This window comes from Calonectris borealis, chromosome 10 (genome assembly GCF_964195595.1).
Source record: "Calonectris borealis chromosome 10, bCalBor7.hap1.2, whole genome shotgun sequence".
Classification (NCBI taxonomy): domain Eukaryota; kingdom Metazoa; phylum Chordata; class Aves; order Procellariiformes; family Procellariidae; genus Calonectris; species Calonectris borealis.
In genome coordinates, this window is record NC_134321.1 from 15,732,533 (window position 1) to 15,759,852 (window position 27,320).

Below are 27,320 nucleotides of genomic sequence, written 5' to 3' on the forward strand. Positions count from 1 at the left end.
ACTGGCATACCTGCCATTCCTCTTCAGATATAAGGAACAGGTTTGCATTTTCTGGGTCTAGCCCTCACAGTCATCAGTGTAAGAATCACTTTTAATCATGGTTAGGGAAATCACTGGAAAGTTAGTCTTGGTTTTTAGAAGACCTGTCTAGGCACTGCTGATTAAAGAAGCAGCCCCAAAAGCAAATAGTGTCTGGCTGGTTCTCATGAAGCTCCATTTGTGTATGTGCATCCAATCTAAATCGGGCTCATTGTTCATGTAACAGAAGAATTGTCTTCAGCGTTGCAATTCAGTATACAGTTTACATCAGTATGGGAAGGGCTATACTAAGTTAATGCACCTGAATTTCCAGAAGGCGCTCATCAAATCTTCACCTCCAGCAGACACCCATCTCAGCCTCCCCTTCTCCCTACACAGCATTTATAACATGTTAGGCAGCAGCCTGACATGTGCTTTGCCATTTGCTGCCATACTTTCCAGTTGCTCCAGGATAGATTTTTCTGCTAGAAGAGCTCCAGCATCTTATTACTACAGGGGATACTGGAATATTCCAGGGCATCAGTATGTTCCATTTTCCCAATACCTTAACTTCAGAAAGGATTATTATTTTGGCATAAAGACAGCCTAGTATCCAGGCAATGCAAATATAAACTGAAGCTTAAAGTAGCAATTTTATCATTATACCAGTAAATGGCATGTAGCCTAATTTGCCTATGAAATAGCCAATTGAAGAGCACTGCGCTTGTAAATTAGCCCTTTACTTTTGAGCAACACGTCTGAAATGCCATAAAAAAGCTGCTAAAATGTAAGAGACAGTTGACATTGAAAAATTCCAATTCTTATGGGAACTGTAAAATTTCATTATTATTTCAAATGAAGCCTCCACATTTTTAAAAATAATTTTGAGTAAATTGAATTTTAATTAATCTAGATTTTATTACTTTAAAATGCCTATTTTGAATGGAATGATAAAACAAAATACAGTTTTAACCAGTCTTGTTTAAAAATAAAAGCATAAAATTTACTATCTTAAGCCTTAAAAGTTATTTTCATATGAAATTATATTGAGACGACCATGTTCGTTGAAATAGCATTTCCCAACACAATAACCCCCCTACATATTACAGCACCTCTAGAAAAAGTGTAGTACAAGCAGAAGGCAGCTAGCATAATTGCTTTATTCACAAAGACTCTTTTGGAATGAAGGAAAACATTTAAAAAAACATATTTAATAATTATCTACTATTTTAACTTTTCCATTATAGTAGTGTACTGTATTCCTAGAGTACACACAAGCACTTCGTGGTTATTCATAGAAGATCTTAATTATCTTGTGTTTTGGGAAACATTAACAAAGAAGAGGATGCTGACATGGGAGACAAACTATTGTTATTAGACATCTATTATTTAATCTAAAACATTTTACACACATCTGAATTTCAAAAATCCAATTTAATCTAGCCATTTCTGTCATTACGGACAGGAAAAAATTACACTTACCTTTTGCTGTTAGATCAGAGTGCCACCAACTGCATAAATTAAATTCCACAAGGAACCTAAAGAAATCATTAGAGTTTTCATATTATCCCACAGAATGTTTTCCAAACACTAAGCTGGCAGTAGTTTGATATCATTAATCCTATTTTAAATAAAAGCTAACACAGAACTGAAATTCATGTTACTAGCATAACTCTGAGATTATCAACTACTGCTAGTCTCATATTTTCACTGGGTTGTTTCTTCCACCGAGAATGTATTCTGAAATTAGCCCCATCAATAAATAATAGATTTACCTATTATTAATTTAAATTATTGATCTTATTTGAAATGTCCATTAAAATTCTCAATGTATGGCACCATACAGTGTTTTTACCGTTGAACATTATTGAACATTATTTCTTCGTTATGCAGGGTATTTTGACTCTCTAGTAAAATGCCATAGGATTACAACTGTCCTGGCTACAATACAGGAGTCACAGAAAATACTTTCTTATATTAATTCTGGAACTAAAATAATAAACCTAATTTATTCCTAGCAGCAGAAAAGGTTGATTAACCAGTGTCTAATCAACTCTAACTAGACGTGTAGAGAATGCATTTTCCCTCTAAAATATACCACAATTTACTTTGATAAATGGACTGAAATGTGTCAGTCTGTTGTAAGTGTAAAGAATGTGAAACCAACATCCAGTTTATCATATGGACATGAAACTACAATACTTATAAACACAGAAAGTTTCTAGAAATTTTTGAAGCTGTTATAGCTAGCATCAAAGTCTCATCTTAACATGACTTCTTTCCCTGATATTTACTTTGAAAGCTGCATTTAAGATCAACCTCTGCCCTCTGGCAACAGCCATTCGGTTAATTCTCCTTAACTCTTATTCCAAACTTTGATGAAAGCTCATATAATTTACAATTAAACCAAAATGACTACAAGAAAAAATTAGTTCTATTTCAATAAAGATAAAATTCACTCAAATCTGCAACTCTGCTCTCTGATAACAGTAATAAAACATATATATATTAATAATACAAGATTTTAAGGCTTCCTCTTCTCCATATGATATTTCTCTGTGATTTCTTAGGCAACCTCTCTTAAAGGCAATGCTCATTATGTATTAGCTTGAAATGTTAGAAGAATTAGGCCAGGTAAAAAAATTCAGCAACATCCAGAGTACAGCTTATCTGGCATATACTGTAAAAGGTCCATCTTACAGGAATTCATGTCATGACAAACAATACAGTGAATCACTATAACAGTTTGCTATATTGACAACAGCCCACCCAAGCAGCATTACAAACAGCCAGACATTTATGTAAAATTTAACAGAAACCACAATAATAAACTTGGGTTGTATATTGCGATCTGCTAGACTTACTAAGCAAAGACATACAGATATAAGTGAAGACCATGAATAATGTAAGAAGTGTAACTGTGTATTCATATAGCTAAAATTTTCTCAGATTTTAACAATGCAAAATTGGAAAGCAAAAAATTAACAAATATTACTATATTTAAAATCATATAATATAAGCAGCACAATGTATGTAAAAGGCAAAAAGTACAAATATTCATGAAGTATTCAAAAGTACAAATATTCATTAATTCATACAAATATTCATTAAGTTCTTGATAAAATTTACTTACAAGACAAGCTCAGTCATAATCCATTTTACTGCAGCAAAGAAGGCATTATAAGGCTGAAGAGAAGCAACTCATTTAATAAAAAGGCACAACATGCAGTATTTATATCTTAACTGAATTCTTCATGTAAAGGCAATGTTATGGATATTCAAATGCATGGGTAGCATGAGATAAAGAACAATAACTTTTTCTTATGAAGAAGCAAATATTATTATATTGAATATTAAAATATATAGTAATGAAATTTCCTTTTAATGTGGTTGGTCATATACATAGATTAGCAGTTGGAAAAGGAAAGTTTTGCAAATGATTCTTAAATATTTAACCTCTAGGGGTTCCTATTTCCCAGGCTATTGCTGGAGGAACAGCTCTGGTAGATAATATGAGCTTTTCTTAGCCTGCAATTCACAGACTTGCCTCTCTATAAGGTAAATCTCTATTCATCACCTTAGTCTAATTAGCCCAGGAAAAGCTTCTGAAGTTTGAATTTACCTAAATGAAGTTATCTGTGCCATATTGAAGGCCCAGTTGTAAGCACTTTAAGTAGCTTTTAAGATTCTTCCCTCCTCCCTCTTTTTTTCTGGATCATAACAAATACAGCAAATACTTTGAAAATCCTGTGTTTACAGTACTTCTACTACATTTTGAATATTTTATTTTTGAAAAGAATATCAATAGAATTATTCTTTTATGAGGGGATCTCAGGCAGAAAAGTCAGTTTCCCGAAATTTGGAAAGGAATCTATCCTTGTCTCACTCATTTGTGTTAGGGTCTCCTAGTTGCATAAAATTTTGCAGATTTGTTAGATTCCATATCAACAGAGTATTTTAGCACATGTAAGAAATCATATTGACTTTAAGAGAATTACTCAGATATCTAAAATCATGCTTAACCATCCTGAATCAGCACCTTACTGAAGCAGTGCCATTTTGCACAGCAGTAACTGGCCATTTAAAGTTTTCAGAGGCCACAAAGAGTATTTCTGCACAGGGCTGATAACTCACAGAGCCAATGAACTAGTGTCAGTCAGTGGCATGAAAGGCTGAGATAGCAAGCCAGCAGAATGCATAATGCCAAAGACAGTAAAGATTTTCACCTATTAAGGGCTGTCTTATAGGAAAAGATAAAAAGCTACAAGTCTTTCCTAGAGATGAAAAGAAAACAAAATTTCAGCCCTGTGGGACACCTTACTTATTTTCATTCCAAATCAGAAAACCTGAAATTTCATACCCAAGTAATTAACTTGGTTGCATACTTTTGTTTTCATAATGCCAAATGATTTAGTGTAAAATAATATATTTATTATTACTTATGAACAATACATATTTAATGTAAAATATACTATGTATTATAAACTATTTTAATATGAGAACTAAAAGAAAATTTAAAAACTCAATATATCTGAAAAACATTTTCAATAATATGAATAGAAAATGAGAACAATAATTTGTTTTGAAATTTTAGTGGAAAAAACATTTCATTACATTGATATAAATGCATTCTCATGAAATGTGATTTTACTAAGATAGCCTTTTCCACTCAAAGACTGTTCCTTCAAAAACTGCAGCAAAAACTGCAGGAGTTTTATTCTCTCTATGTATCCAAACCATCATTGAGAGTCAAAGGAACTGAGCTGGGTGACTCTGTGGCAACAAAGTGGTTCTGTGGAGAGTTATCTAGGACTTCAATAAATTAAAAAAAGAAAATATGCTAAATAACAAAGTATCTGGATATCTTTTAAGAAGTATACTGGTAAAGAAATGGACCAGATGATCTATAAATCTAGTCCATCCCTAATTTATCATTTTAGTCCCACAGTCTAAAAAGCTATGATAGAAAGAGGGGTCCAGCCCTGACACCTGTTTTCCACAATTTTGGCAGAATGTTGTGATAGATCCTTTAGTAGTCATACAGTCTTTGATGCCTATGCTCCACTCGTATGCTGTTTAAAAGATGAACTTTTTAAAGAGTCTCAGTCTTGTCCCTATATCTATTCCTGTATTTGTAAAATCATAATTCTCAAAAGGAAGGATAAACATTTGTGAACAAACACTTTGCTTATGTAGAAACTGTACTGAATACTGCTTAATAACCTGATCTATATGTACAAAACTGGGCATAAAACCAGGAAAAAAATACTTTTGAGGAACCTAGCCCTACCTGTTTTTAATGCAAGTTCTCTTTATATTTTCTCTGTAGCCATGGTTATTAGAAGTGACTAAATCAACAGGAAAATAATAAAATAACCAAAGCTCTGCCCGTCTTTCATGTTGAACATCACAAAAACTCACTTGAAGTTTAAAGAAGAGTTTGGCTATCTTTAAAAAAAAAAATAAAGAACATGCTCGTCATGTCTCAGGGTATCCCACAACAGTTGCAGAATTTTTTCTCCATAAACACAGCTTGGGCAAAAATTGGAATAGTGAGAATCTCTTGGATTAAAGCCCACTTGTAAGACAGAAATACTTCAGCTCTACATGTTGTATGCTTATGCAAACTGAGCTGAAGTCCCAAGCCTTGTTGCTAAGAGTTGTAATATACTTTAAAATTTTTCACAGCATCCCGTTTTATTTCACTGATAATTTAAGTCTCATTGCACAGTCTGGTACTTATTACAGGTACAGAACAGTCTTTTTTCAGGTTCAGGCTTTAGCAGACATCAGACTGATAAGTGCAGTAAATACAAACTTGCAGGTATTTGAAAAACATAGGGTCATGTAAATATGTAAATGGAAACATCCCAAAATGCATATGATTATTAAATGATAGAAGCTATCTATAGATATTTGGAAGTTGCCAGAACCTTGATATTCACTCAACAGTTTAACTATATGTAGGCTTATTTTTTCTAGCTAGATCCCTGTGCATTTAAAAATACTATCAGATAACTTTTGCAGACTGGTAAAATTGCTAGAGTGTTTTGCTGCTGTCCTTACATAAGAATTTTTCATGCTAATACTGTCATATATTTGTTAAAATGGTTCCTTTTTAATATGCAAAAACTATACTTTATGTAACACCTTATCAGTTCTGATAGATTATTAATCAGTAGAACATATACGTGATTATAAAATACCCTTGAGGTTATTACCTAGGTATATGATTTAGCAACAAGGAAGTGTTGCCCTTGCAAGACCCAGCTTGACTCTAATCAGGCCTTGCAGAGGGATCTGATTCCAAGACAAGGGTTTAAATGTGTAAATAATTGTGTAAGTATTTGAACTTGACAATGCTTAACACTTTGCATTTGTTTATAATGAACCATTCCTTGTATGCACTAGGATAAACGCAAAAGCTGTAAGCATTCCAAATCAAAATAACAGGCTTACAATGGCCATGAGATATTCGCAACAATTTTCTTTGATGATTGCATGGAAAGGTGCTCAGAAAATGTACTATACTTACGTCCAGTAAGCTATGGGCACTGTCGCTACTCTCTTTGTTTGTTCTACACATGGCCTGGTAGTCATAAAGTGTAATTCTACAGAGAAGAACAGAAAACTGCTTGACTAAAAGAAGAGAACAGTGGAATAAAAATGATGATATGGAACAGTCTGCCCACAAAGTAGACAGGAAAATAAAAATTGTAACAGCAGCAAGTAAGAGAGGGAAAGGGATCATTAAAATACAGGTCACACAAAGGAGAATAAAGGTAAGAAACACTCTGAAAACTTCGTAAGGATTTTATCAGACTACAGAACAAAGCAAAAGTGTAACTGGGAGAAACCAGGGAACATACACATACAGTGTAACACACAATGATATAAACAATGTGAGGAGGAGGAGAATACACATTCAACATGATGCTTAAACAATTGGTTCTGGACTAAGATCAGCACATTTAGCCCCAGAAAGTGAAAGAACCTATGCATTTGAGGGGCTTCTCACAACAGACCACTCCTGAACTCCAGTAAAGGCAAATAGACACTTCTACAGTTCTCAGTGCACAACTAATTTGTAAAAACATGGTGTTGCTTCCAAAGAAGAGAGAGGTGAAATTTCAGTGTATTCACAGTACAGATAAGTACAGAAGCAGGATGGGTTTACTTTTGCTTCTTTTCATGAGGGCAAAGTATTCCATGTCAAGTACCTGCTGTAATCAACATATGCTAGAAGCCTCCTCAGATGCATAGTAGACAGGGAGATTTCTTTCTGCTTGTGATTTTACTCATCATTGATACACTTCAGAGATCTAAATGTAAAATCCAGAACTCAGAGATAGTATATGGAATTGTGATTATTTCTCTAAATCTGTCTGTCCATAGAATAATTAATTAACTATATCCATTCACATAAAAAGCATTTAACATCTATAGCAGATGTAAAGAATCTTTAGCTGATAAGTTGCAGCAAGTGTAAATATATAAAAGTTACTAGTATTAATGTACATATCCATTTGACTTTTGCATCATCAGAGGGACAAAGAAACACAATTGGACATAGATGGTTTATAGACGTATGAGATGGGACTTCAACATTTTGCAATGTGTGCCTTGCTTCTAAGTGAAGAGGAAAGGAGAGCACACAAATTCAGCTACGGAAAGGATGTCCCAGAAGCTGCCAAAAACAGGTCATGAAATGCACTCAGCATCACCATGAGGCATTCTGCACTGCATGCCATGAAACGTTGCAACCTGTACCAATAAAATGTCATAATCCATTGTGGTAGAAACTGTATATAATTTTTCTTATCTAATTTTGTGACAGCAACCATCACTAAAAGCTTCTTTATTATGCCTATATTTTTTTTTTTCGCTTACAGGCAAAATATCTAATATATTGGATCTCGCAGCTTCAACTAAACATTTAGTACATGGTCATACTGCTTACATTAGCAATTTTGTCTTATATTCAGAATAGAAATGGCTAGGAAGCCATTGTTTTGTGGACTGGCAGAGAGAGGCACATGGTAGACAAACGCATAACTAGAGACCTAAACATGGGTGTAAGTTGAACACTGACCATATTTGGCAGAATCACGCCCACAGCCAGATCCGCGCACACAGATCTGCCAAGACAAACAGAGCAGTACATGGTGTAAGCTGTGCTGCCTGTGTGGCATGCAGTAATACACCACTCTCCCTAGCTTTTTTTTTTTTCCCCCCTTTATTTTTTTCCCCCCTTTAACCATGGTCAGAATCCAGCCCCTGCAAGGTAATCTCTACAGCTCAGCCCTTCCAGTCTTGGTTGGCTTGACTATTTTATTCCTCTAGATCCAAGGACCATGTTGCATGTCCACTTGGACCTCCTAGTGATGGTGGCAAGTGATAAGCGCAGACAAGGGCAGCTTACAGATGTTACTGTGCTCTCTGCAGAGTAGTCAAGGAATTCTATATGGATGAAATGGTCTCATCCTGCTTCATTCAATACCTAGTGTTACAAGTAGAATAGTATTCAGTTTTGTCTTTATTCTTTGTAAATGGTTTCTCAATATAAGAAGTTTGGTGACTGTTTGTTTGGTGTTTGAAAGTGCAATCAATTTCTCAACTTCCAATTTCATACACCAGAACTGCTTGGTCAATCTGTGGACTTCATTATTCTGCTAAGAAGTGTTAATCAAATACTACTATAGTGTGTCATGTGGAACATCTGTTATAATTTGAACTTCACTTTAAATATTGGAAAAAGCCTTTCCCCCCTCAATATTTGTACTCGTATTACATTTCTTACGTAATTATTACATGGTAATAGATGTAATAGTTTCTTTAAATGCTCAAAGATAAAAAGTCATTATAAAGTTTGAAATACGTACTCACACAAATAATCAGAAATATAATTCATATTGCACCCCAACATGTTAGATTATATATTTCATAGATTGTTTTATTTTATCATAGGGAGTACACAACAATCTAAGATTGTATTATAAGCAAGAAGAAAAAAAAATGTTAAAATGTATGTAGTTAAAAAAAAGTTCATTTAACAGGGAAAGAAATACTAAACTTCAGAGTGATGGCAGAGGGGAAGCGTTGTAATCAACAACCTTACTGTGGAACACTGCAACCTTATTGTGGAACACTGCAAAATTGTTGTTTGGAAATGTCTGAATATCATTTGTGGATGATATTATGATGAGTTTAGTTTTAGTAAATATATTTTAAGGTGTTTCCAGTGTGAAGATTCTGGTTTAGGAACAAACTAGAAAACAGATAGTGTATCCAGGTTAAAAAAAAAAAAAAGGAGCAAATCCTTAGAAAGGTACATGGCAGACAGATTTCTTAGCAAAAGCCTGGAATGAGTTCTGTTTTTTGAACAATGTATTCCCATCTCAGTAAATATCAAAGTGGGCAGGTTCAACACCTATCTGAAAGTTTCTAAAGATGATTCAAACAACTATAATGCAGGATGTGCAAAATATACCAGCGAAAGCATTCTTGCCAAACCAAACTATCTTAAAAGACCTGATTCTTCCGCACTAAAAACAAATAGGAATTTTGCAATACACTTCAAAGATCAGTGGATGAAGCCCATAACCATGTTGAAATCTGAACACTGCAACATATTGAATCAATTCTGGACTCTCTGTCTCTATGAATGGTATTAAAGCTCAGTATAAAGGGGTTCCAAGGCATTCACAAATTCAAATCCAGTTTTGTTTTGTTTCTATTCTTGTAAACATAATAGGAAGGTAAAAGCCTTCCAGCCCTATTCCTTATAAAGGGTACTATAGTATTGGTAGTCAAAACAGTGGCCTAAGACACTGTGGTGCTTCTGTGTTCAGGTGTCATTTCCAGAGTGTTTATTGCTAATGTCTTTCTGAGATTTTAGAAAATAAGCTTTCTTCTCACTCAGACAGACTTAACTCACTGTTGCAGAAAGAAAGGCTTCCAGATTACCCTTTTTGAAGTGATTGTATTTCAGTTTTAAATAACTGTTTGCAGCTAACCGTATCCTGTTCAACTGACTACAGTTAGTGAACATAATTGCCTGCTTCCCACGATCTAATTTTAAGTCCATCTAGATGCCCAAGTCCATGCTATGTATTACAGCATCTCACAGGAGAGCTTTGCAGTTACTACGGATAATGTGCTTGAGACTTTCTGACATCACCATGCTGTTAACTGCCCATGTTTCCACACCTGGTCACTGAAGTCTACAGAGCAATTGTTTTCAACATCAGTCGTAGGACAAACACGGACTACGTGCAATCATCTTTAACTAATGGGAAATAACTTACCAAAACCTAAATGTGCACCTCCATTGCATATAACTTCAGGGGCCAAACACATTTTAGTGAAAACCTTTTTATTGTCAATTTCCTGATATAGTAAATTCCAGTCTTGTACTTTGCAATGTACTTACAATTGAGTACGAATCTGGTTCAAGAAAATTAAACTTCTAAGACCTACCAGCAGCACAGGCTGTGTTAACAAATGTACTCTATTGCTTTCAGCTAGATTTTCAGCACACGTATGGTAGTGTAAAATACCATTACTGACAACTATAACAGCTGAAAGATCTTCAACACTTAAAATTTCAAATGTTTTGTCACCAGTTCAACATTTGGGGGTTTTCATATAATGTGTAGGAATAATAAGGTTCTTACCATGGAAGTAAATGTCAAGTCCATTTAAAAAAAAAAAAAAAAAAAAAAAAAAAAGGAAGAAGTGCTCCAAAAAACCAAGCACAGGAAGCCAATAATACAGGAAGCCCTAATTATTGACACTATGCTTTACTCAGTAGTCCACGTAAAAATTAATGGTGACTACAGCTCCCTTCTGGTGGAAAGGTGTTCATTAACTCAGACACAAGATATGCAGCCTGTCTGGCATTCTCACAAAGAGGGGAAGGAGGGACAGTGTTGAATGGTATGAAGAGTAAACTAGTTTCTAAAGTCTAGAGAGGGTCCTTGTGGGGAGGTAGCAGGACACTGAAAGAAATCCCGTACTGTTGCTGCTCTGGCTCTCCCACCTTCATTGACAGACAGATTGTTAGTGTCCAGAAGCTGTCAGACTAATACCTTTCACCACCAAGAAAATCAATGAAAAGCATAAAAATAAATTACAGCATTTTGACAAAACAAGCTTGTCATCACATATCTTTGCCTTTATTGTTCAGCTATTCCCAATTGCCAAGGTGCTCCAAAGCATAATATGCATAAAAAACTACAACTCAACCTGTATTTCCAGCAGACAGGATGACAACTCCTTTACATAGCACACATGCCTGGGTTTCTCCTTAAGTGGGTAAAACGATTCCCATATAGTAATACCCTGCATTAAATTAGTGCTAGTATTTACAGAGATATAAACTCTAACTATGCCCAAACTCAGTTTTAAGACATTAATTTTAGATATCACATGGACAAAATATGAGCAGAAAACATACCACACAGCAGTGCGGGAGTTTCAGAGCACAGGTACCAGATGCACATCTGGTAAATGCAAAAAAAAAAAAAAAAAGAAAAAAAATCAGAACAGGGCTCTTCTTGTTGGTAATGACAAGAGGGAAGTGGCAGATATTATTTGGTTCTTTTATACCTACTTGTAAACCTGTACTAAACAGTCTGCTATATCGTTGCCTTTCTGTCAGCTATTTCTTTGTTGAAAACGGATGTCGTTCTTCAGGGCAGTACAATTACATATTATTCATTTAGAAATTGAAGATTAAGGGTGCAGGCCTCATACATGCTCTGCAGTACACATGACAGCTGATATAGAAGATGATTATTGGAAATAGTCTGCTCATTTTCCTACCTTGAATGTCTTCTGCCTGCCCATACAAAAAATGCCTATTCATCTACCTCACTATTTTTTGTGGTATTTATGCCATAAACATAGGTATATTTTGAGTTTACTTTTTCTTTTACTAAATAAATCATCACTAAAGATAGGGAGATTTTTTTATACTGTAAGAACTGCTACATTGCAGAACTGCTATATCACAGTTGCATTTGTCCAATACCCAATCCACTATCTACAGTTTGAATTGTTCCTTCAGTCTGTCACTGATCTTCTCCAAAGTATACATCTACATTCAGAAACACTGCCAAATTAATAGAAGGTCAAATCAATGATTGTAAAAACCCACAAGAAAATAAACACAATTTTTAAATGTAAGTGTCCATTTAACACCTTCACCAAAAATCCAAGAATATCTTATTAAAATGAATGCTTAAATGAGTGGCCTAAACTAAACAGAAAAATATCCTTCATTTGGAGGCTGTGCTGCCTCAGTGGAAATTAGTATCCTGTTGGTAAGCAACTAGTTACTGTTTTCATTATTTGGCTTTAAGAATGTTCTGGTCTTTGCAAGTAGCTTAGTAAAGAGTTCTGAATTTTTTTATAATCTTATAAGCTGGAGGCAAAACACTTGTGAGGTTTTGCTCATAAAGCAAATCAAGACAGAGAGATGAAAGTCTGCCTTTATGTGCATGCATTTGGAGAACACAGGTGAAGGACTGGGATTCTACTGTGCCGTAAGGGCACAGACAGTATGCGTTATTCACTAAGAAGTATGTGAGTAAACATAAAGGAACAGAGCAAGAAAAATTGAGAAACAAGAGAAGCTCTCAAAGCTACAAGAACTTGTTAGAGTGAGCCTTAGGATCTGGGAAAGTTGGAATTCAGGGGTGCACCCTTTCAGTCATACATCCTGACAACATGATTAAATACCAAAGCATAGATTCTTCTTCAGAGACCGAGATGATGCCTGGTGGAAACAGAACTGTTAAGAGGAAATGATGCTGCTTCCACATTTGTCTTATAGAATTGCTTAGTTTTCCTCCGACTGGAAAGGATGAAAATGCTTTGAAGTCAAGAGATATTTAATTTTCTCTTACAGATTTATTAAGTTCATTTCTTTGGGGATCTCATTGCTCTGATAGCCCTTAATTTTTCTGATGTTAATGTGGTTTTTTTAGATTTTCATGCTTTGAGCAGTTGAATCTATTTTTTCACTGTTTTCATGTAAACAAAGTGCTGAGGAAACTATAAAGAAACTTTTTTTCTAACTTATGTGAAGCAGATACTTTTCCATAAGCACATCCTAATTTATTTAATAATAAATTTAAATTATATTTAAATTATTTAACCGTGTGCAATATTCAGGGTATAAGATAAACATCGTTTTGCTAAATGAAATCATAGAATGTATCACGTTGCTGTGGAGGCACTGATATAATTTTTCTCCCTAAATATAAAACCCATAAACTAGGAAAATATACATATGTACGTATGTACACATTATTCAAAAGAAGTACTGAGTTTAAAGAAATTGAGGAGGGAAGGAGGTATTTAAGTTCACTTTAAAAAATAAACAGCGAACACAAAAATTGAATTTCATCCTGCTTCAGGTTGAAAAGAAATATAGTCAGCAGCAAACAACCCCCTTTTGTTTAACACTTCCAGCTCAATCCTAAAAAGAACTTCTATATCCCTCCAAATTAGTGGTAGTTGAGAGAACACACAAAGGGTTATTTCATTCCTTTTGTGGATGGAGAGCCTGAAAGCTGGCATGAATCAGCGAGGTGGTAGCACATATCTGCACTGCCACTCAGATTATTGGTGCAAAAGGAAGAAAGGACTCCCAGCCCCACGGTTACTGGGGATGTTAGTAAACTCTTCTGCAGTGAAGAGGCACTGTAGAACCTTCTACTTCTAAACTAAATGAAAAAGGAGCAAGACCAAATCAAACAGGGCAAAGCTATAGAATTCACCTGCTGGACAGTAAATGCCATTGCAAATTGCAAGAAAGGATGGCTCTGGATATTATCAGAATAAAAGGCTAAAGAACAGAGCTTGCTCTCTGATTTTGTCTCCGTGGTAAGAGCAGCAATGACAAGTATAATGCATGCAATATCTATATTGTTGTGCTCTCAGGGAAATGATACTGGTAATAGATTTTGCCACTGTATTATTCAGTGCTTTTCTTCTTTACTTCTTATTCCATATAAAATAAATTTTGGAAGAGCAAAACACAACGCCACCCAAACAAATTAGTAATCTTAAAATATGGTAAATGTGTCTGACTATTTTTCATGAGAGCCAGCAAAGATTTCTTCTTCATATTGCTGGAATTAAAGGCCTCATCTAGCAAAGCTCAAAGACAGTTTTCGGGTTTTTTTGTTGCTGCACAGAGCTCTCTGCTGTACAGCAGGAAAAGCAGGTGGCTCATTTAGTGCAATTACACAACTTTGATTCTCTCCCATTTTTAATTGATTGGCAATGGCCAGTTTATTGTGTTTAAATAATCGGCTCATTGTATTTACATTTTCTTTAGCATGCAGGTCAGTTGCACCGAGCTGGTGGCTTCATTATCTGTAACTCCCTCGGAGCTCAAGACCAGGAAAATCATAAGCCAATGATCCATGCCAAATTGGCGCCTACCGTAGTTTAGATGGAATACTCAAGCCATGCAGTCTTTGTTTTCTCAATGGTGGTGCCTACTACCATCGATTTTTAAGTAGATATTCTGTTTGAAATGCTTTGCTAGGCAGGACAAAACAAATTGGGACAAATTAAAGCATTATCCCTTGATTTTGACTGTGTGTTTTTGTTTGCATTAAATAAAATGCCTCATCTCATGGACAAACAGATCGTTTCATTGTAGAACCCAGTCTATAAATATGTATTACTTCACTTCCTTTTACAGCATATGTTAAGAATGTAGTGCTAAACACAAAAAGGTTGCCACCCTTAGAAAACTAGGATTTGGGATGATTCAGTGAGTGCTAGATCTTTCCATTTCAGGTCAGTCATTTACTGGGAGTGGTATTCAGCTATAATGCTCAGAAGCATCACGGAAAGCTTTCTGCCTTTAAGAGAGCTGGTTTACCAAGGAAGCACACAAACCATCTGTTTTGAGAGCCTCTGTATACACCCTCACATGTAATAACTAAATTCAGTGGTTGATGGGATCAGTGATGTGTCTTTTTTTAATACTAAAAATGCACAGGAAAATAAAAGGGAAAAGTGTAATATATATGGTCAGCACTTCTCTCATGCTGTAAGAGGACAAAGGGGTAAGGAACAGTTCTTAGACCACGTGAAAGGCATGAAGACTCCAGTCTTGAGTTACAGGTTAAAGGGAAAAGTTCTTTCTTACTTCCCCAGGATGCATAATTTATTTCAGAGGACAACACATAAAATCACTATTAGCTTTTATTGTCATCATGATAGTAAGACCAGGTCAATAGTCACAACGATGTTCAAAGGTGAGTTAGCATGTGAATGAAAATGAATTACTGGCAGAACACTCCTTCCCTTTAACAGTAGGGCATTTGCACTGCCTAGTTTGAGCGATCTCCAACTTTTTACAGGTCAAAATGTTTAATGCTGCATCAATGGCTTGCTTTAGAGCCATTTAAAACTCTTCAGTAGTAGATATGGCCAAATCCCTTTTCCACTTGAGCACAGTGGGAATAGGAGAGGCACACAGTTTTAGCATCGTAGTCAAATAAACTGTTCTTTCAACAAGAAACTCACTATAGGCTGTCTCCAATACTCTTAATATTCAATGTGCATGGCATCGAGTTACACTCAGATCATATGGAAAAGAGGTATAAATGAGAATCCAGCCACACTGCCAGTCTTGGTCGTCTTTTATATGACTTTGGGTTTGGTTTCTTTCATTTTGTTGTTACAACATTTTTTAAGAGATAGAAAGTGGAGTTAATTCTTACCTCTTAAAGGAGCCCATTGTTAGTAACTTGTTCATCACAGCCCCTTCAACCTCCCCAAAAAAGTAACCAGTCTGTAAGGGGAAAATGCGAGAAATTACCGGCAGTATAGATAAATGCAAAACAACACTGGATGCAATTTAAACTGGCATATTCTAGGATCTGACAAGAGTGGCTTTGACAGTTACATAGATAGGTTTTCAGGACTACTGCTACATAAAAACTGAAGAGGACTTCACAGTCATGGCGAGTGATAGGGATTACGTTATTACCCCTGAGCAGATGTGAGCGCTTAAACAATATATTGAGGTACATTATATAACATCTAATATCAGAAATAAAAGCCATCCAAACCTAAAGCTTATAAAGAAAACACTAATCTGATCACAAACCCTTGTGATTAAAATGTTACTCAAAAAAGATATAAACAGGTTGTGAGAGGATTTCAGAAACAGTCATTAAAAAGCATTGTTTATAATTCCTGCATGACCTGTTTAAGGAGCTGGAACAGTACATTTCATCAATCCTATAAATTTTAACTCCATTCAGAGTCATTTCATACTTAAAACCACTCAGCCTGATGAATTACTCATTTTGTCCTTGTTCAGTAGATGTGGACTAATAAAAATAAATCTCTGTGGAGAAAACTAACATTCATGGTATGAATTTGGTATGTAATATGGAAGTGACTCCATCATCCGCAGCCATTCAGATGACAGTGGAAAATCTTGCATGTACAGCATTTTTCTAGTTTGGGAAGACATTTTTTATTTTAGAGCCTCAACTCCCAGAAGGATTGGGTATGTTCTCTGCATTGTTTAAAGGGAGAAATCCCACAATTTATGGGGGGGAAAGGGCACCACACTCTCAAATTGCATAGATTCCATAGGTTTTGTATGAACTAAACCCCAATTCCATTACAAGGAACTTAACTGACCTCAAGTATGCACCTGGGAGTTCGTAAGCAGAAAAGTTACAGCCCTAGCCAAAAAAAGGCATTCCTCCACCTAAAAAGCAAGTATTGCCTTTTTTTTTTTTAACTCAGGGGAAACTTGGAACATTTTCCAAAACATGCGGGTGTGTAAAGTCTCCTAGAAACAAGAGGAACATTTGTAGCTTATATGACTAAAAATACTAACTTCAATAGCCCTAGCTGACTGATGGAGAAAGATTATCCGAACTGTTGGAGAGGCAGTCAATGTCAAAAAGCCCAAACCATAAATGACTAGTATAACCTTAGATAGTAATAAACCTGATTTATCAAGTTGTGCTTCAGTCTTATAAAGACATTTCAGTGACAGTTCTTTCCACAAATGCTCCATTTGTGAATGCTAGTTCTCCCCTGAAGCAGTAACACCCAGATTATCATTATTTTTTAATAGATTAGTATTCAGTTGCAGTTCAGATGGAGAATTACACTGCCCCTGAACAAGATTCTTAGAGCAATTCAGGTCATTTTTGAAAAGTCCATAAAAAAACAGTGCTGAAGCAACCCCAGACAGGTGAGTAATTGATAATGCGTCATCCCACTTCCCTACCCCTTCTCTATCCACAATAAATATAGAGTGTATACATACATACACATATAAAAATAAACATATACTATTGTAATTATCATAATCTTACTACAGCGTTATGTAAACATAGAGACAACTTTACTGTCCTTCTTAGGCTTAGATCCGTCATAACTAAAAAACTAGGTCAGAACACATTTCTAGCCTAGTTCTGGTCCAACAGTTGCCCACGCTACATTCTTCACAGGAATATGTAATGGCCAGTATCAGGTAACCTACCAAAGGAAAAATCTCTTCCTAATCATATTTATTGGCTGTCGCCAACTATCAACTAGCAAATCAGTTACACAAGTCACAATTAAAAACCTGTGAATAATAACAACAGGGGAAATTATGAGACAAAAATGTTTAAAATGTATCAAGATTATTCTACAATAAGTGTTTTTCTTAGGTCATTGCTCAACTAAGTGAAAAATACAGATTTGATAGATGGATACAAAGGAAAAAACCCCAACAGCTGCTTCTAACATAATGCAGTTAATATTTAAGCAATGTTACATTTTTAGCCATATTATTTTTTGGGTACATGCTAGAATTGTATTCAGAACATGCTTGACATTCTAAATGGATGGAAGCAATAAATTTAATAAAGTAAAACAAAATAATCAATTTTGATGCTCGGTTTGACATAGAAGACATATCATGAGGAATGACTATTGCATGACACAGTACAGCATGCTTAACAGTTAATGCTCTAGTACACACTGGAAGGATAGTTTCAGAAAAATTGTATTTCCCGTGTTTATTATGTGCTAATAGACTTTTCTAAGTCTCAACCAAAATAGAGAAAGGGAGAGAGCGATCACAAGGAAACATGCAATTACTTTTGTGCTATGCGAAGGTGAAAAATATCTGTATCTTTACTTTCAAAAGGTCAGATTTAAGGTTGCAATAATTCAAGCTTTTCATTTAAAAGCAAAATGCTCAGTTTGGCTTCTTTTTTGCCACTCACTTCGAGTTTTTTATCTCCTCTCCAGTCACTCTTCCAATTCCTATTCACAATCCCAACACATAAAAGAAATTCAACTTCAGATAATTCTGGCATAATTGGGGCACCATCATAGCAGTTTTCAGGCAAAAGTTAATGAGAATGGTTGTGGTTCCTTCATAAGGTTTGCAGGATTGAGTGATTATACATTCATTTTTCAATAATTTTCCATGAAGACAAAGCAAATTAATGTTTTGAATGATCTTCTCATTAATCATGATCTCTGTTGCGATGCTGAGTGCTTAGTTTTAATCCTTCAATGACTGTAATCCACTTCAGAAAACAAACTCCTCAGCTAACAGCTCTGTAAAATTTCATTATCTCAAGTTTGAGTGTAAAAGCTCCTGTGTCCCAGCATCCTGCCTCTCTCCCCAACCTTTCCACGTGGCAAAAATGCCACAGAGAATCTTTTTTTCTTGGGATAAAAATGTCTTATGAAAGACAGACACTTCTGCAGCAAAACAGCCCTTTAAGGAAACTTTTATGAGTTTAAGAGCAGACCCTGCCTCAATGGGAGACAGAAACTGAGCTCCTGCGAGAAACAACTTACATTCTTTGTTGAAGGAATTTTTTAAATTTTATGTTACTAATTCCTTAACATTTTAAGATAGTGGCCCATTTAAAAAACAGGGAATTTTATATGAATGTGTTACATGAGCATATTGAATAAAAATCTTTCACTTACCTGTCTATAGTCTTCAGACACTAAAATAAAACCATTGTTATCTATTAGGTAACAGTTGATTGCCTGAAAAATAATAAAATACAATTTTAATTTTTGATTTTAGGATACAGCAATAAGTTAATTACTTTATTCTAATTCCAAGTGACTTCTAAATGGGTAAAGCCTTCAGGCTGTTATAATGGCTTACATAACTTCTAAGTGAATGTAGTCTCAACTTATGGATGTTATCTGATTTAATTTTTATGCATTTGTTTCATGCAAAACAAAACAAAGATGTGTACAGAAAGGGAGGATATAAGATAATTATAAACAAGCATAAAAAGAACAAGGTCAATGTTTTTATAACCTATTCTTAAAAGTTTTCCTTACAACTAATTTTGCAAAGGCATAGAACTTTGTTGCTCCTGATGGCTTCTCCTGTGTTTGGAGAAAAACATCAGCACAATGTCATTACCCTAATGATGTATTAATGAAAACACAGTGTCAGCCTGGAGGACCAACAGGGGACCAGGTAATATTTTTTAATTTGTTCATTGGGGGATGGGACCAGAAACTTCTGTAAAAGAGGCCCCACAGGTCTCCTAAAGCTTTTCAAATTGTGTTTTTAATTGGGAACTGGATTTAGAGGTAGGACTGTTAGCTTTTCGTAGGTCAGACATATAAACCGTATAAAACAAGGTAAATCAGTGCTTCCCTCCATACATACATGCACTATTTTAACCTCAAGTGAATTACTTGCTACAGGCAAAGTTTTAATTACTGTGCTTCAGAGTTTCAACATAAGGTTCAACTCAAACCTTGATATAACTCAGTTTCTCTTCAGTATTGCCAAATACCTACCTCAGCGTTAAATTTTTAATGTGTTTCTATTGTTGGTCTAAATCAGTAAACATTTTATCATTGTTTCTTGAATTTTCTGTGACATTTGTGTAAAAAAAATGTAGGAATTTTTCCAATATAGGAATCACCATGGCTTTGCTTTTAATTCAAAACCTTTCCTGCTGCAAATGGGCTGCACAGAGACATGACAAAATGTGCTTTCTGCTATACTCTGCACATCCAGCAAAATCGCTCTTCCGTTTTAGAGGGGAAAGCAGTTCCATGCAGTAGTAGTTTTGCAGGACATCGTGAAAATGTAGTCTGATTTTTCAAGAGATGCTTAGCTGTGTCTGATTCTCATACTGGCCACATATTAGTGTACTGTTCTGGGAGGCTGAAGAAGAGGAAAGATTTGCAGAAATGCTGGCTTGAAGTTTAGTTTTTAAAAAAGCAAAGAAGCTTTTCTTTTGCTTGCTTTTTAAAAAAGCAAATCAAGCAAAAGTTTGGAATGAACGTCATTCCCTAACGCAAATGCAGGATATTCATTCTAATAGGGGAACCTAAGCTACAGACACCCTCAGTGACAGAAAATCTGTCAAAAAGGAAGTTGAAACAACTCATTTCCAACCTTTGATCTGCTAGAAAGCCAAAAATTGGCAAATGCAATGTGAAAAGCTGATGATGCTGGCAAAGAATCGAGTAGAGCTAATGCATTTAGAAGAGGCAGCTACTTAACCTCAATGGTGTGTGAAGGGTGGAATTTCAGAAGTAGACTGTAACACCAGAACACTGCTCTCCCCAAAGTCAATCATAAACCTCCCACTAACTTTATTAGGAGAGGAGCTAAGTCAACAAAGAGTTCTTTTGAGGATACATATTTGCAGTCCTCATGCATGAAAGATTAATCTAAAGATTAATCTAAGTGCTTTAGAAACAATATTTCTCCACAGTATAGAAAATAAATAAAAGTAGTTATGCTGGACAAGAAAGAGCGTAGGCTTAATTTCATAGCCTATGGATTATACGCAGTTGGGAAAATACTGGCTCAATTCAAGAATTAGTGGCCATGTCTGAAATCTCTAAGCCACAGGCATTCACTAGCATTGTTCAGAATTTAAAAAGATACTAACGTTTTAACATTATTATTGGAAACAGGCATAATGCAGTAAGTGGAATCTGTATCTTTTTGGAAGAATGTGAAGATAACAGGGTTTCTATTTCAATCCATTTTAGAAACAGTAACAAGGGAAAAATATTCATTCAGGACCATTCATTCACCTGCTTGCTAGCAAGATAAATAACTTTCAATATTCAGCATTACATTAAAGAAACAGTTTGTAACTTAAATTTAGCACCGACAAAGGACAGTGGGGTGCATTTACTTGTCCAATACATTAGCAAATCTCAAAGAGAAGATTTCAGATACAAGATTAATGCATGGGATAATAGCATTTGCATAGACTAGAGCTGTATGAAAGAGGTTTAATTCACAATGTTTCACAAGTATTGGAAGTGAACTATGCACAGGTTTGCCCAAAGGTTCAAGTTCAGTGAACTTCAGATTTCAAGGGGAATGTTCCATAGGTGGAGAGTCCTTGAGCTTGTAAAATAGAGCAGGCATGAAGTCCAGAATAAACACAGCAAGAATGTTGACTGAGGTCTGAGAACACATTTGAATTACAGTAACTTTGATCAAGTTCAAGTCCTCGATGTATTTTTCACAGCTCCAATATACAATAACAGTAATGGAATGTAATATGGGTTAAGAAACCAAAAACGAAAAAGAAAGAAAACAGAACATTGAAGTAAAATGTGAGACATCAGGAAAACAAGAAGAAATGAGCAAATTCAAAGCTCTCAAAAAAAGAAAAAAAAAGAAAAAAAGGATTTCTAATTAATTGTGTGTCTGTATTTTAGAATCAAGAGTATCACACAAACTCATCAACTAATTCTCTGTATGACTATTGTGCCACTCTATTTGCATTAATGTCCTAATACTTTTAAATGCTTTAATTTATACCATAACTGTTCAGCAGATATTTTCTTGCCATTGAGAAAAGACAGCTGTGAAAGTTAACAGACTCAACAGAGGAGCTGTGATATTTGATTGAGTCCTATCAACAGTATACTTTGTCATTAAAAAAAAGTTTGGAATCTCTAAATCACCAAGGTTCACACTATTACTGAATTTCTCCATATGCTTACATGGCTCCTGCTGGTGTCAAGTGAAAGTAGCTGAAAAGACTTTAAACCGCTTGTGTTTTCTTTGCATATGGATGTAATAGCAAAAGAAGTTCTGCATGAATATTTAGCAAAGTATATGACTATTCTTATTAACTGCCAATGCGATAAAAAAGAAAAGAGTAGATTGTTTCTGGCTGTGCCCTCTTGGAATCTTTATCAGTGTGTACTTGCTTCTTAGCAAGGACCGAGCAAAAACATTTTTGCAGTACGATAACATGCTTGTTTTGAAGAAGTAGTTGGACACTTTGCAGCAGGAGCACGTTTTACACAAGAAATTATGTAATATTACTATTCTATCACAAAGGCTATCGCAAATGAAGGAAGTAAGCTCTGCCCAGTTTTTAATCCAAAAAGCATGGTGGTTTCGGCTAAACAAGGAGGAGATTTTATACAGCACTCTAACTTTACCCAAACTACCTGCAGTTGTACTTCTCAAGCTGGTTGGCTATGACTGGAAACCCATTGATGAAAATATTTAAAGCTGCTGGAAGCAATTCAAGGTAAAGCTTGCACATTAAGGCTATAGCAAGCTACAATAAAGCAAGGCCACAAAACTTAAGTAATTAACAGTTCTACAGACCTTCTTTTTCAATAGATTCTGGTCACTCAGGAAAATGGGGTAATAAACATTATGAGCTCACCTTAAAATTGGTTAATATTCAAATGATAGCCTGGAATTTGGACAAAGTAAGCACTTCACCCACACTTGGGTGGAACCTGCTTTGTTTTTCATTACTTCGTATTTGGAAAAGTTTACTTAATGATAAAAAAGATACAAGCTTTAAATGGAAGAGTCTGTAAGCTGTTATAGCTAGAAATGCAAAAGATGTGTTGACTCATACGGTCCATTTCATTGCCAAAGATGGCATGATCATCAGGCCTTTGTGTTTTGGCTCACTGCAAATTTTATTTTCTATTATTTATTGCTATCTCTGTCTTCCAACTGTTAGATCCCAGGGTCCTAATAGATGAATTATAGTTTGTTGTAAGTTTTGCTGATTTGGTATGCTGAAGAAGTTAGTGTTCCACTCTTATAACTGCTGATGTTTTAAGTTCTGCCTTTCTCCTTGGAATGTTTTTGTGATCTGAATCTCATATTAAGCAGACATGTATTTTAAAAAAATTTTATCACTGCACCTATGTCCTGGACTCAGTTTTCAATAAAACACATTTCAATGTCACAGTATATGAGGCTGTGAAGTAGTATCCTAGACATGAGATTGCTAGGATTGATGATGTACCTTTTAAACTTTTTATAAATTAATTTACACAAAAGTAATAAAAAAATTAAAATAACATTTTTTGCCTTAAACAGCTAAATATCCAATACAATAACGGCACATGTTAGAAAGCACTCCTCAAACACATTTGTGAACCTTCTTTTACCACGGTTATTTAAAGTTTTGAATTACCTATCCTCAGGAAAACCCAACTCTGCTAACTTTCACTACAGGAAACATCACACAGTACTCTATGTAACCGTTCTTGTTAATTTTTTTATGTCCTGAACAGCCCTGGACAAACGTAGTGCTACACAACACAGAGCACACTCCAAATTAATTAACTATTTTATAGGCAGGCATACAGTCAGGGCAGCAGTTCAGGTGGTGGAAGATGTGGAGATTTCATTGGAAATACATTAACACAGGGCAGGCAGCACCTCCGTGATAAGAAGTGGGAATCTATTTCAAATGCTGGGACAGTCAGAAAGAGACCTGTAAGGTGAGACTGCAAGAAAGATAAGAAGAGACAGCAGAGAAAGAGAAAATAAAGACTTGTGGAATACCACAAATAATATATGTGGCTTCCCATTGTAAAAAGTAGTGACACAAACTTGTGAAAAGTTGAAGATATTCAGAAGAAATGGCTTCAGAGAAAAGAGATGAGAAGGCATTGTTTAAACACCAGAGTTTGCAATGGTGGGGGTAACTGCTCAGTTTTTCACGGTTTGCTGTGAGTACTGTATGTTATCCTTTGTTGAAAAGGGTGTAAAAACTAATGCTGCGCTGACTGCTGACTCTTGACCATACAAACAGCAGCTTTCGTGAAAACAACTAAGCATATACAAAAAACTGAATAAAACCATATAAAAACTTTATAACTGTATTAAAAAATGTTACCCTACTTAAAAAAAGATTGCAAAAACATTGCATTAACATGAATTACAGAGCCAAACAGGCTCTTGCCTTTTATGTATGTTTTGCAATAGTTCTTTCGGCCACTGTAGGAAAAGTATCATACAAATACAGCCCCCAGTTTTTATTTCCAGATGTATGAATTTACATTTTATCATACTTAAATTCATCTAGTTTGTTCAAGCACAGTTTATCAGGTGATCCAGGTCTCCTCACGCCATTCACTCAGTTTAGAGATAACACACGGATGTTATCAGTAACTGCTTTGTTTTCTTCCAAATCACTAACTATACATGATACAATATCTTAAACCCAACTCTGATTTTCTAGAATCTTGTATGCCTAATTCCTCCCCATATATCAATACAGTCTGTGCTTTATTAACCACATTTTAATTCCTTTAACCTGTAATACATTGGTTGCTTAACTGAAACATTATATGGTATGATGTCAAATGCTTTGCAAAAATCTATGCATAAGATATTAAAAATACTATTTTCATCTAACAAATTAAACTACATAAAAAGCTACTTCGGTGAGTTCATTAAGCCAAACTGACTAAGGTTACTTCTTTTTTTATTTCTGAAGAGCTATTAATGTATTGGTTCTGCATAGATTCAGCTCTGAATTCATGTCTAATTCTAGTGTGAAGATCAGAGATTAACTTCTAAGATGAACAATGAAGTAGTAAAAAAAAAGCCTTAGAACAGCTTTAGATTATTTCCAAAACTGGATTCACAAAGAACAAGTTATTGCAATGCATATTTGAGGTATCGGTGTCAACCTTGTAATTAAATGGATGTTTGTAAGCCGTCATAAAAAAAAGTCTCACTATCTAAATAGTATAATATTTAAAAGGTGATTCCAAATTACACCAGGAGATTATAACGTACAGTGAGATGTTCAAACTAAATTAACCATTTTTTTTATGTTCTACTGCAGTAGAGGTATAAATGGAAAAAAAAAATCTGTTAAATACTTACTTCATCATCACAACTTATAGCACATCTGCCATCGAGAGATGCACACTAGAGATGATATGAAAAATCAATATAATATTTTCATTTCTCATTTGATGATTACAAAATATGACATTTTAAAAATCCATATGAGCACAATTATAAAGAAGTTGATATTGATTACATTTTTATCTGACAGCAATTGTTCTAAAAATGACTAGGAAAGTTTTAAATCTGTTCACCAATCCTGTTCTGTTCCTGTCTGCAGAGAAAAGGTGCATTCACACTGTAACAATTCTAACTGTTTTAAACACCATAATCCTCGCCATGTGTTAGAAGCTTGGAGACCATTCATAGACAAGAATACATGATTTTCCAATAGGCGTGGGGTAGGACCTGCATTTTAGGGGTTATTTTCTGAAATAGTAACGTTCCAATCTATTCTCAAAATAGGGATAGCATCTCCTAATCTTTAGAAAATACATGATTATCCTCTTTAATGAGTACAAATTCTATATCCTGAATATTTTAGGTATAGTTTATTAAAGACTATGAACGCCAACCATGTTTCAGTAATCTAGTTTAGTTAATTAATCTATGTGATACTCCAGTTACTGAATGTTAGAAGATAGGTCCTAAGTAAGTGAGAAGGCATAATTCTGCTGTCACTGAAAACAAATAAATATCACAGTTTGGCTTACTGTTCCCACTTTTTCTGAGCGAGAAAATCATCATATGTCAGGCCAACAAAGCAACTCTTTATGTATAGGGGCCTAAACATAATAATCTTTCTTCTTGCTTCCATAAATATGGGATCAAGCAATTGTTTTTGACCACTGAAATCTCTTTTTTGTAATGATGAACTGGAATGTAAATCAGAAGAGCTAGCCATTATATATTCCAAATACACTGTTTCTTTACAACAGTTTTTGCTTGTGACAAAAAAATTGCAGATCATCATCTGCACAGTTAGAAAGCTGTTGTGGATTCAATGACAAAGAAAATTTCAATTTAAAATATACCTGTCTGCTTGCAGTCCAAAATTTCCGCTGGAAAAACTCAAGTTTCATCTGGATACCTACAGCTGGGAAAGACATAAATAATAAATTAAATAAAATAAAACCAGCATGTTTAATTCTTCAAAATGATTATTTAAAATTAATCAGAAGGAAAAACAGTCTTATAATAAAATGGGAAAGTAAGCCCTAAAATAAAAAAACCACAACTAATTAAATTGAAGAGACCACACAGTCGTATTTTAAATCATTTACAGTTTGGTTAAACATGAAGACATTGCTAATATAATGTGAAGAATAGACAAGGCAAACATCATTCAAATTGCATATGTCTCCATAATTAACGTAAAAGAACCACAAGTTGAGCACATTTATGTTCACATCTATCGCAAATTTATATTTTACTGATACCAATGTAACAGCTGTAGGAACACACACTATGCGTTTTGTGCTGAAACACATGAAGACGTGCTGAAACAACATGAAAATGTTGGTTAACCTTTCAAGTGATCATTTGGTTTTGGGTAATTTAATCCACAAATTATCAGTGGAATACAAGAAGCCTATTTCAAACATTAAAAACTTCTTTAAAAAATTGGAATAAAGAGCATTATGTGCAATTCTGTCAAATGAAAGTAATGACAAACATTACTGGTCTTCAATTTTTTTTAAAAAAAGGATACTAACGATCATAGCTTGTAATTTTTTTCATAATGATTCAAGACACTATGGATTTAAATTATATATTTCTCATAACCTCAAGTGGGATTATGTTTTTCCTAATATCAGTGAATCTTTTCTTCCAGCCTAGTCTGATGTTCCTATCAGACCTAGCACTACATTGTTGCTGTTGAACAACAATATAATGCGTTGTGGTTTGCATAAGCTCCAAAGGCAGTTGATTCTTCTGGTTTCACCTGCCTAAACTAAGAGAATGATAACGTATCCATCTACCTGTGCTGAAAATTTCTGAATTAGCTTCCTTTTATTTAAAAAAGTTAATGTGATGAAGAATATGGCAGGAAGACAGGGATGGAGGTGCTAAAGACATCTGCTTTGATTGCTCTTTCCAGCTATTGCTGCATCCCTGGACCATATCTTTTATGCTCTCACTTACTCACAGAGCACACCTT

General features: G+C 34.9%; 1 protein-coding gene across 1 annotated transcript in view; it reads right to left on the bottom strand.

The window, feature by feature from the left end:
• Positions 1-27,320, bottom strand: part of CACNA2D3 (calcium voltage-gated channel auxiliary subunit alpha2delta 3) — a 471,854-nt gene that overhangs the window by 20,564 nt on the left and 423,970 nt on the right. Inside the window, exons 28-34 of the mRNA XM_075159074.1 lie at positions 26,194-26,255; positions 25,196-25,240; positions 19,015-19,077; positions 15,771-15,841; positions 6,554-6,629; positions 3,152-3,204; positions 1,501-1,556 (exon numbers count right to left, since the gene is read on the bottom strand). Coding sequence (XP_075015175.1) covers positions 1,501-1,556; positions 3,152-3,204; positions 6,554-6,629; positions 15,771-15,841; positions 19,015-19,077; positions 25,196-25,240; positions 26,194-26,255 — 426 coding nt within the window. The remainder of the gene's footprint in view (positions 1-1,500; positions 1,557-3,151; positions 3,205-6,553; positions 6,630-15,770; positions 15,842-19,014; positions 19,078-25,195; positions 25,241-26,193; positions 26,256-27,320) is intronic.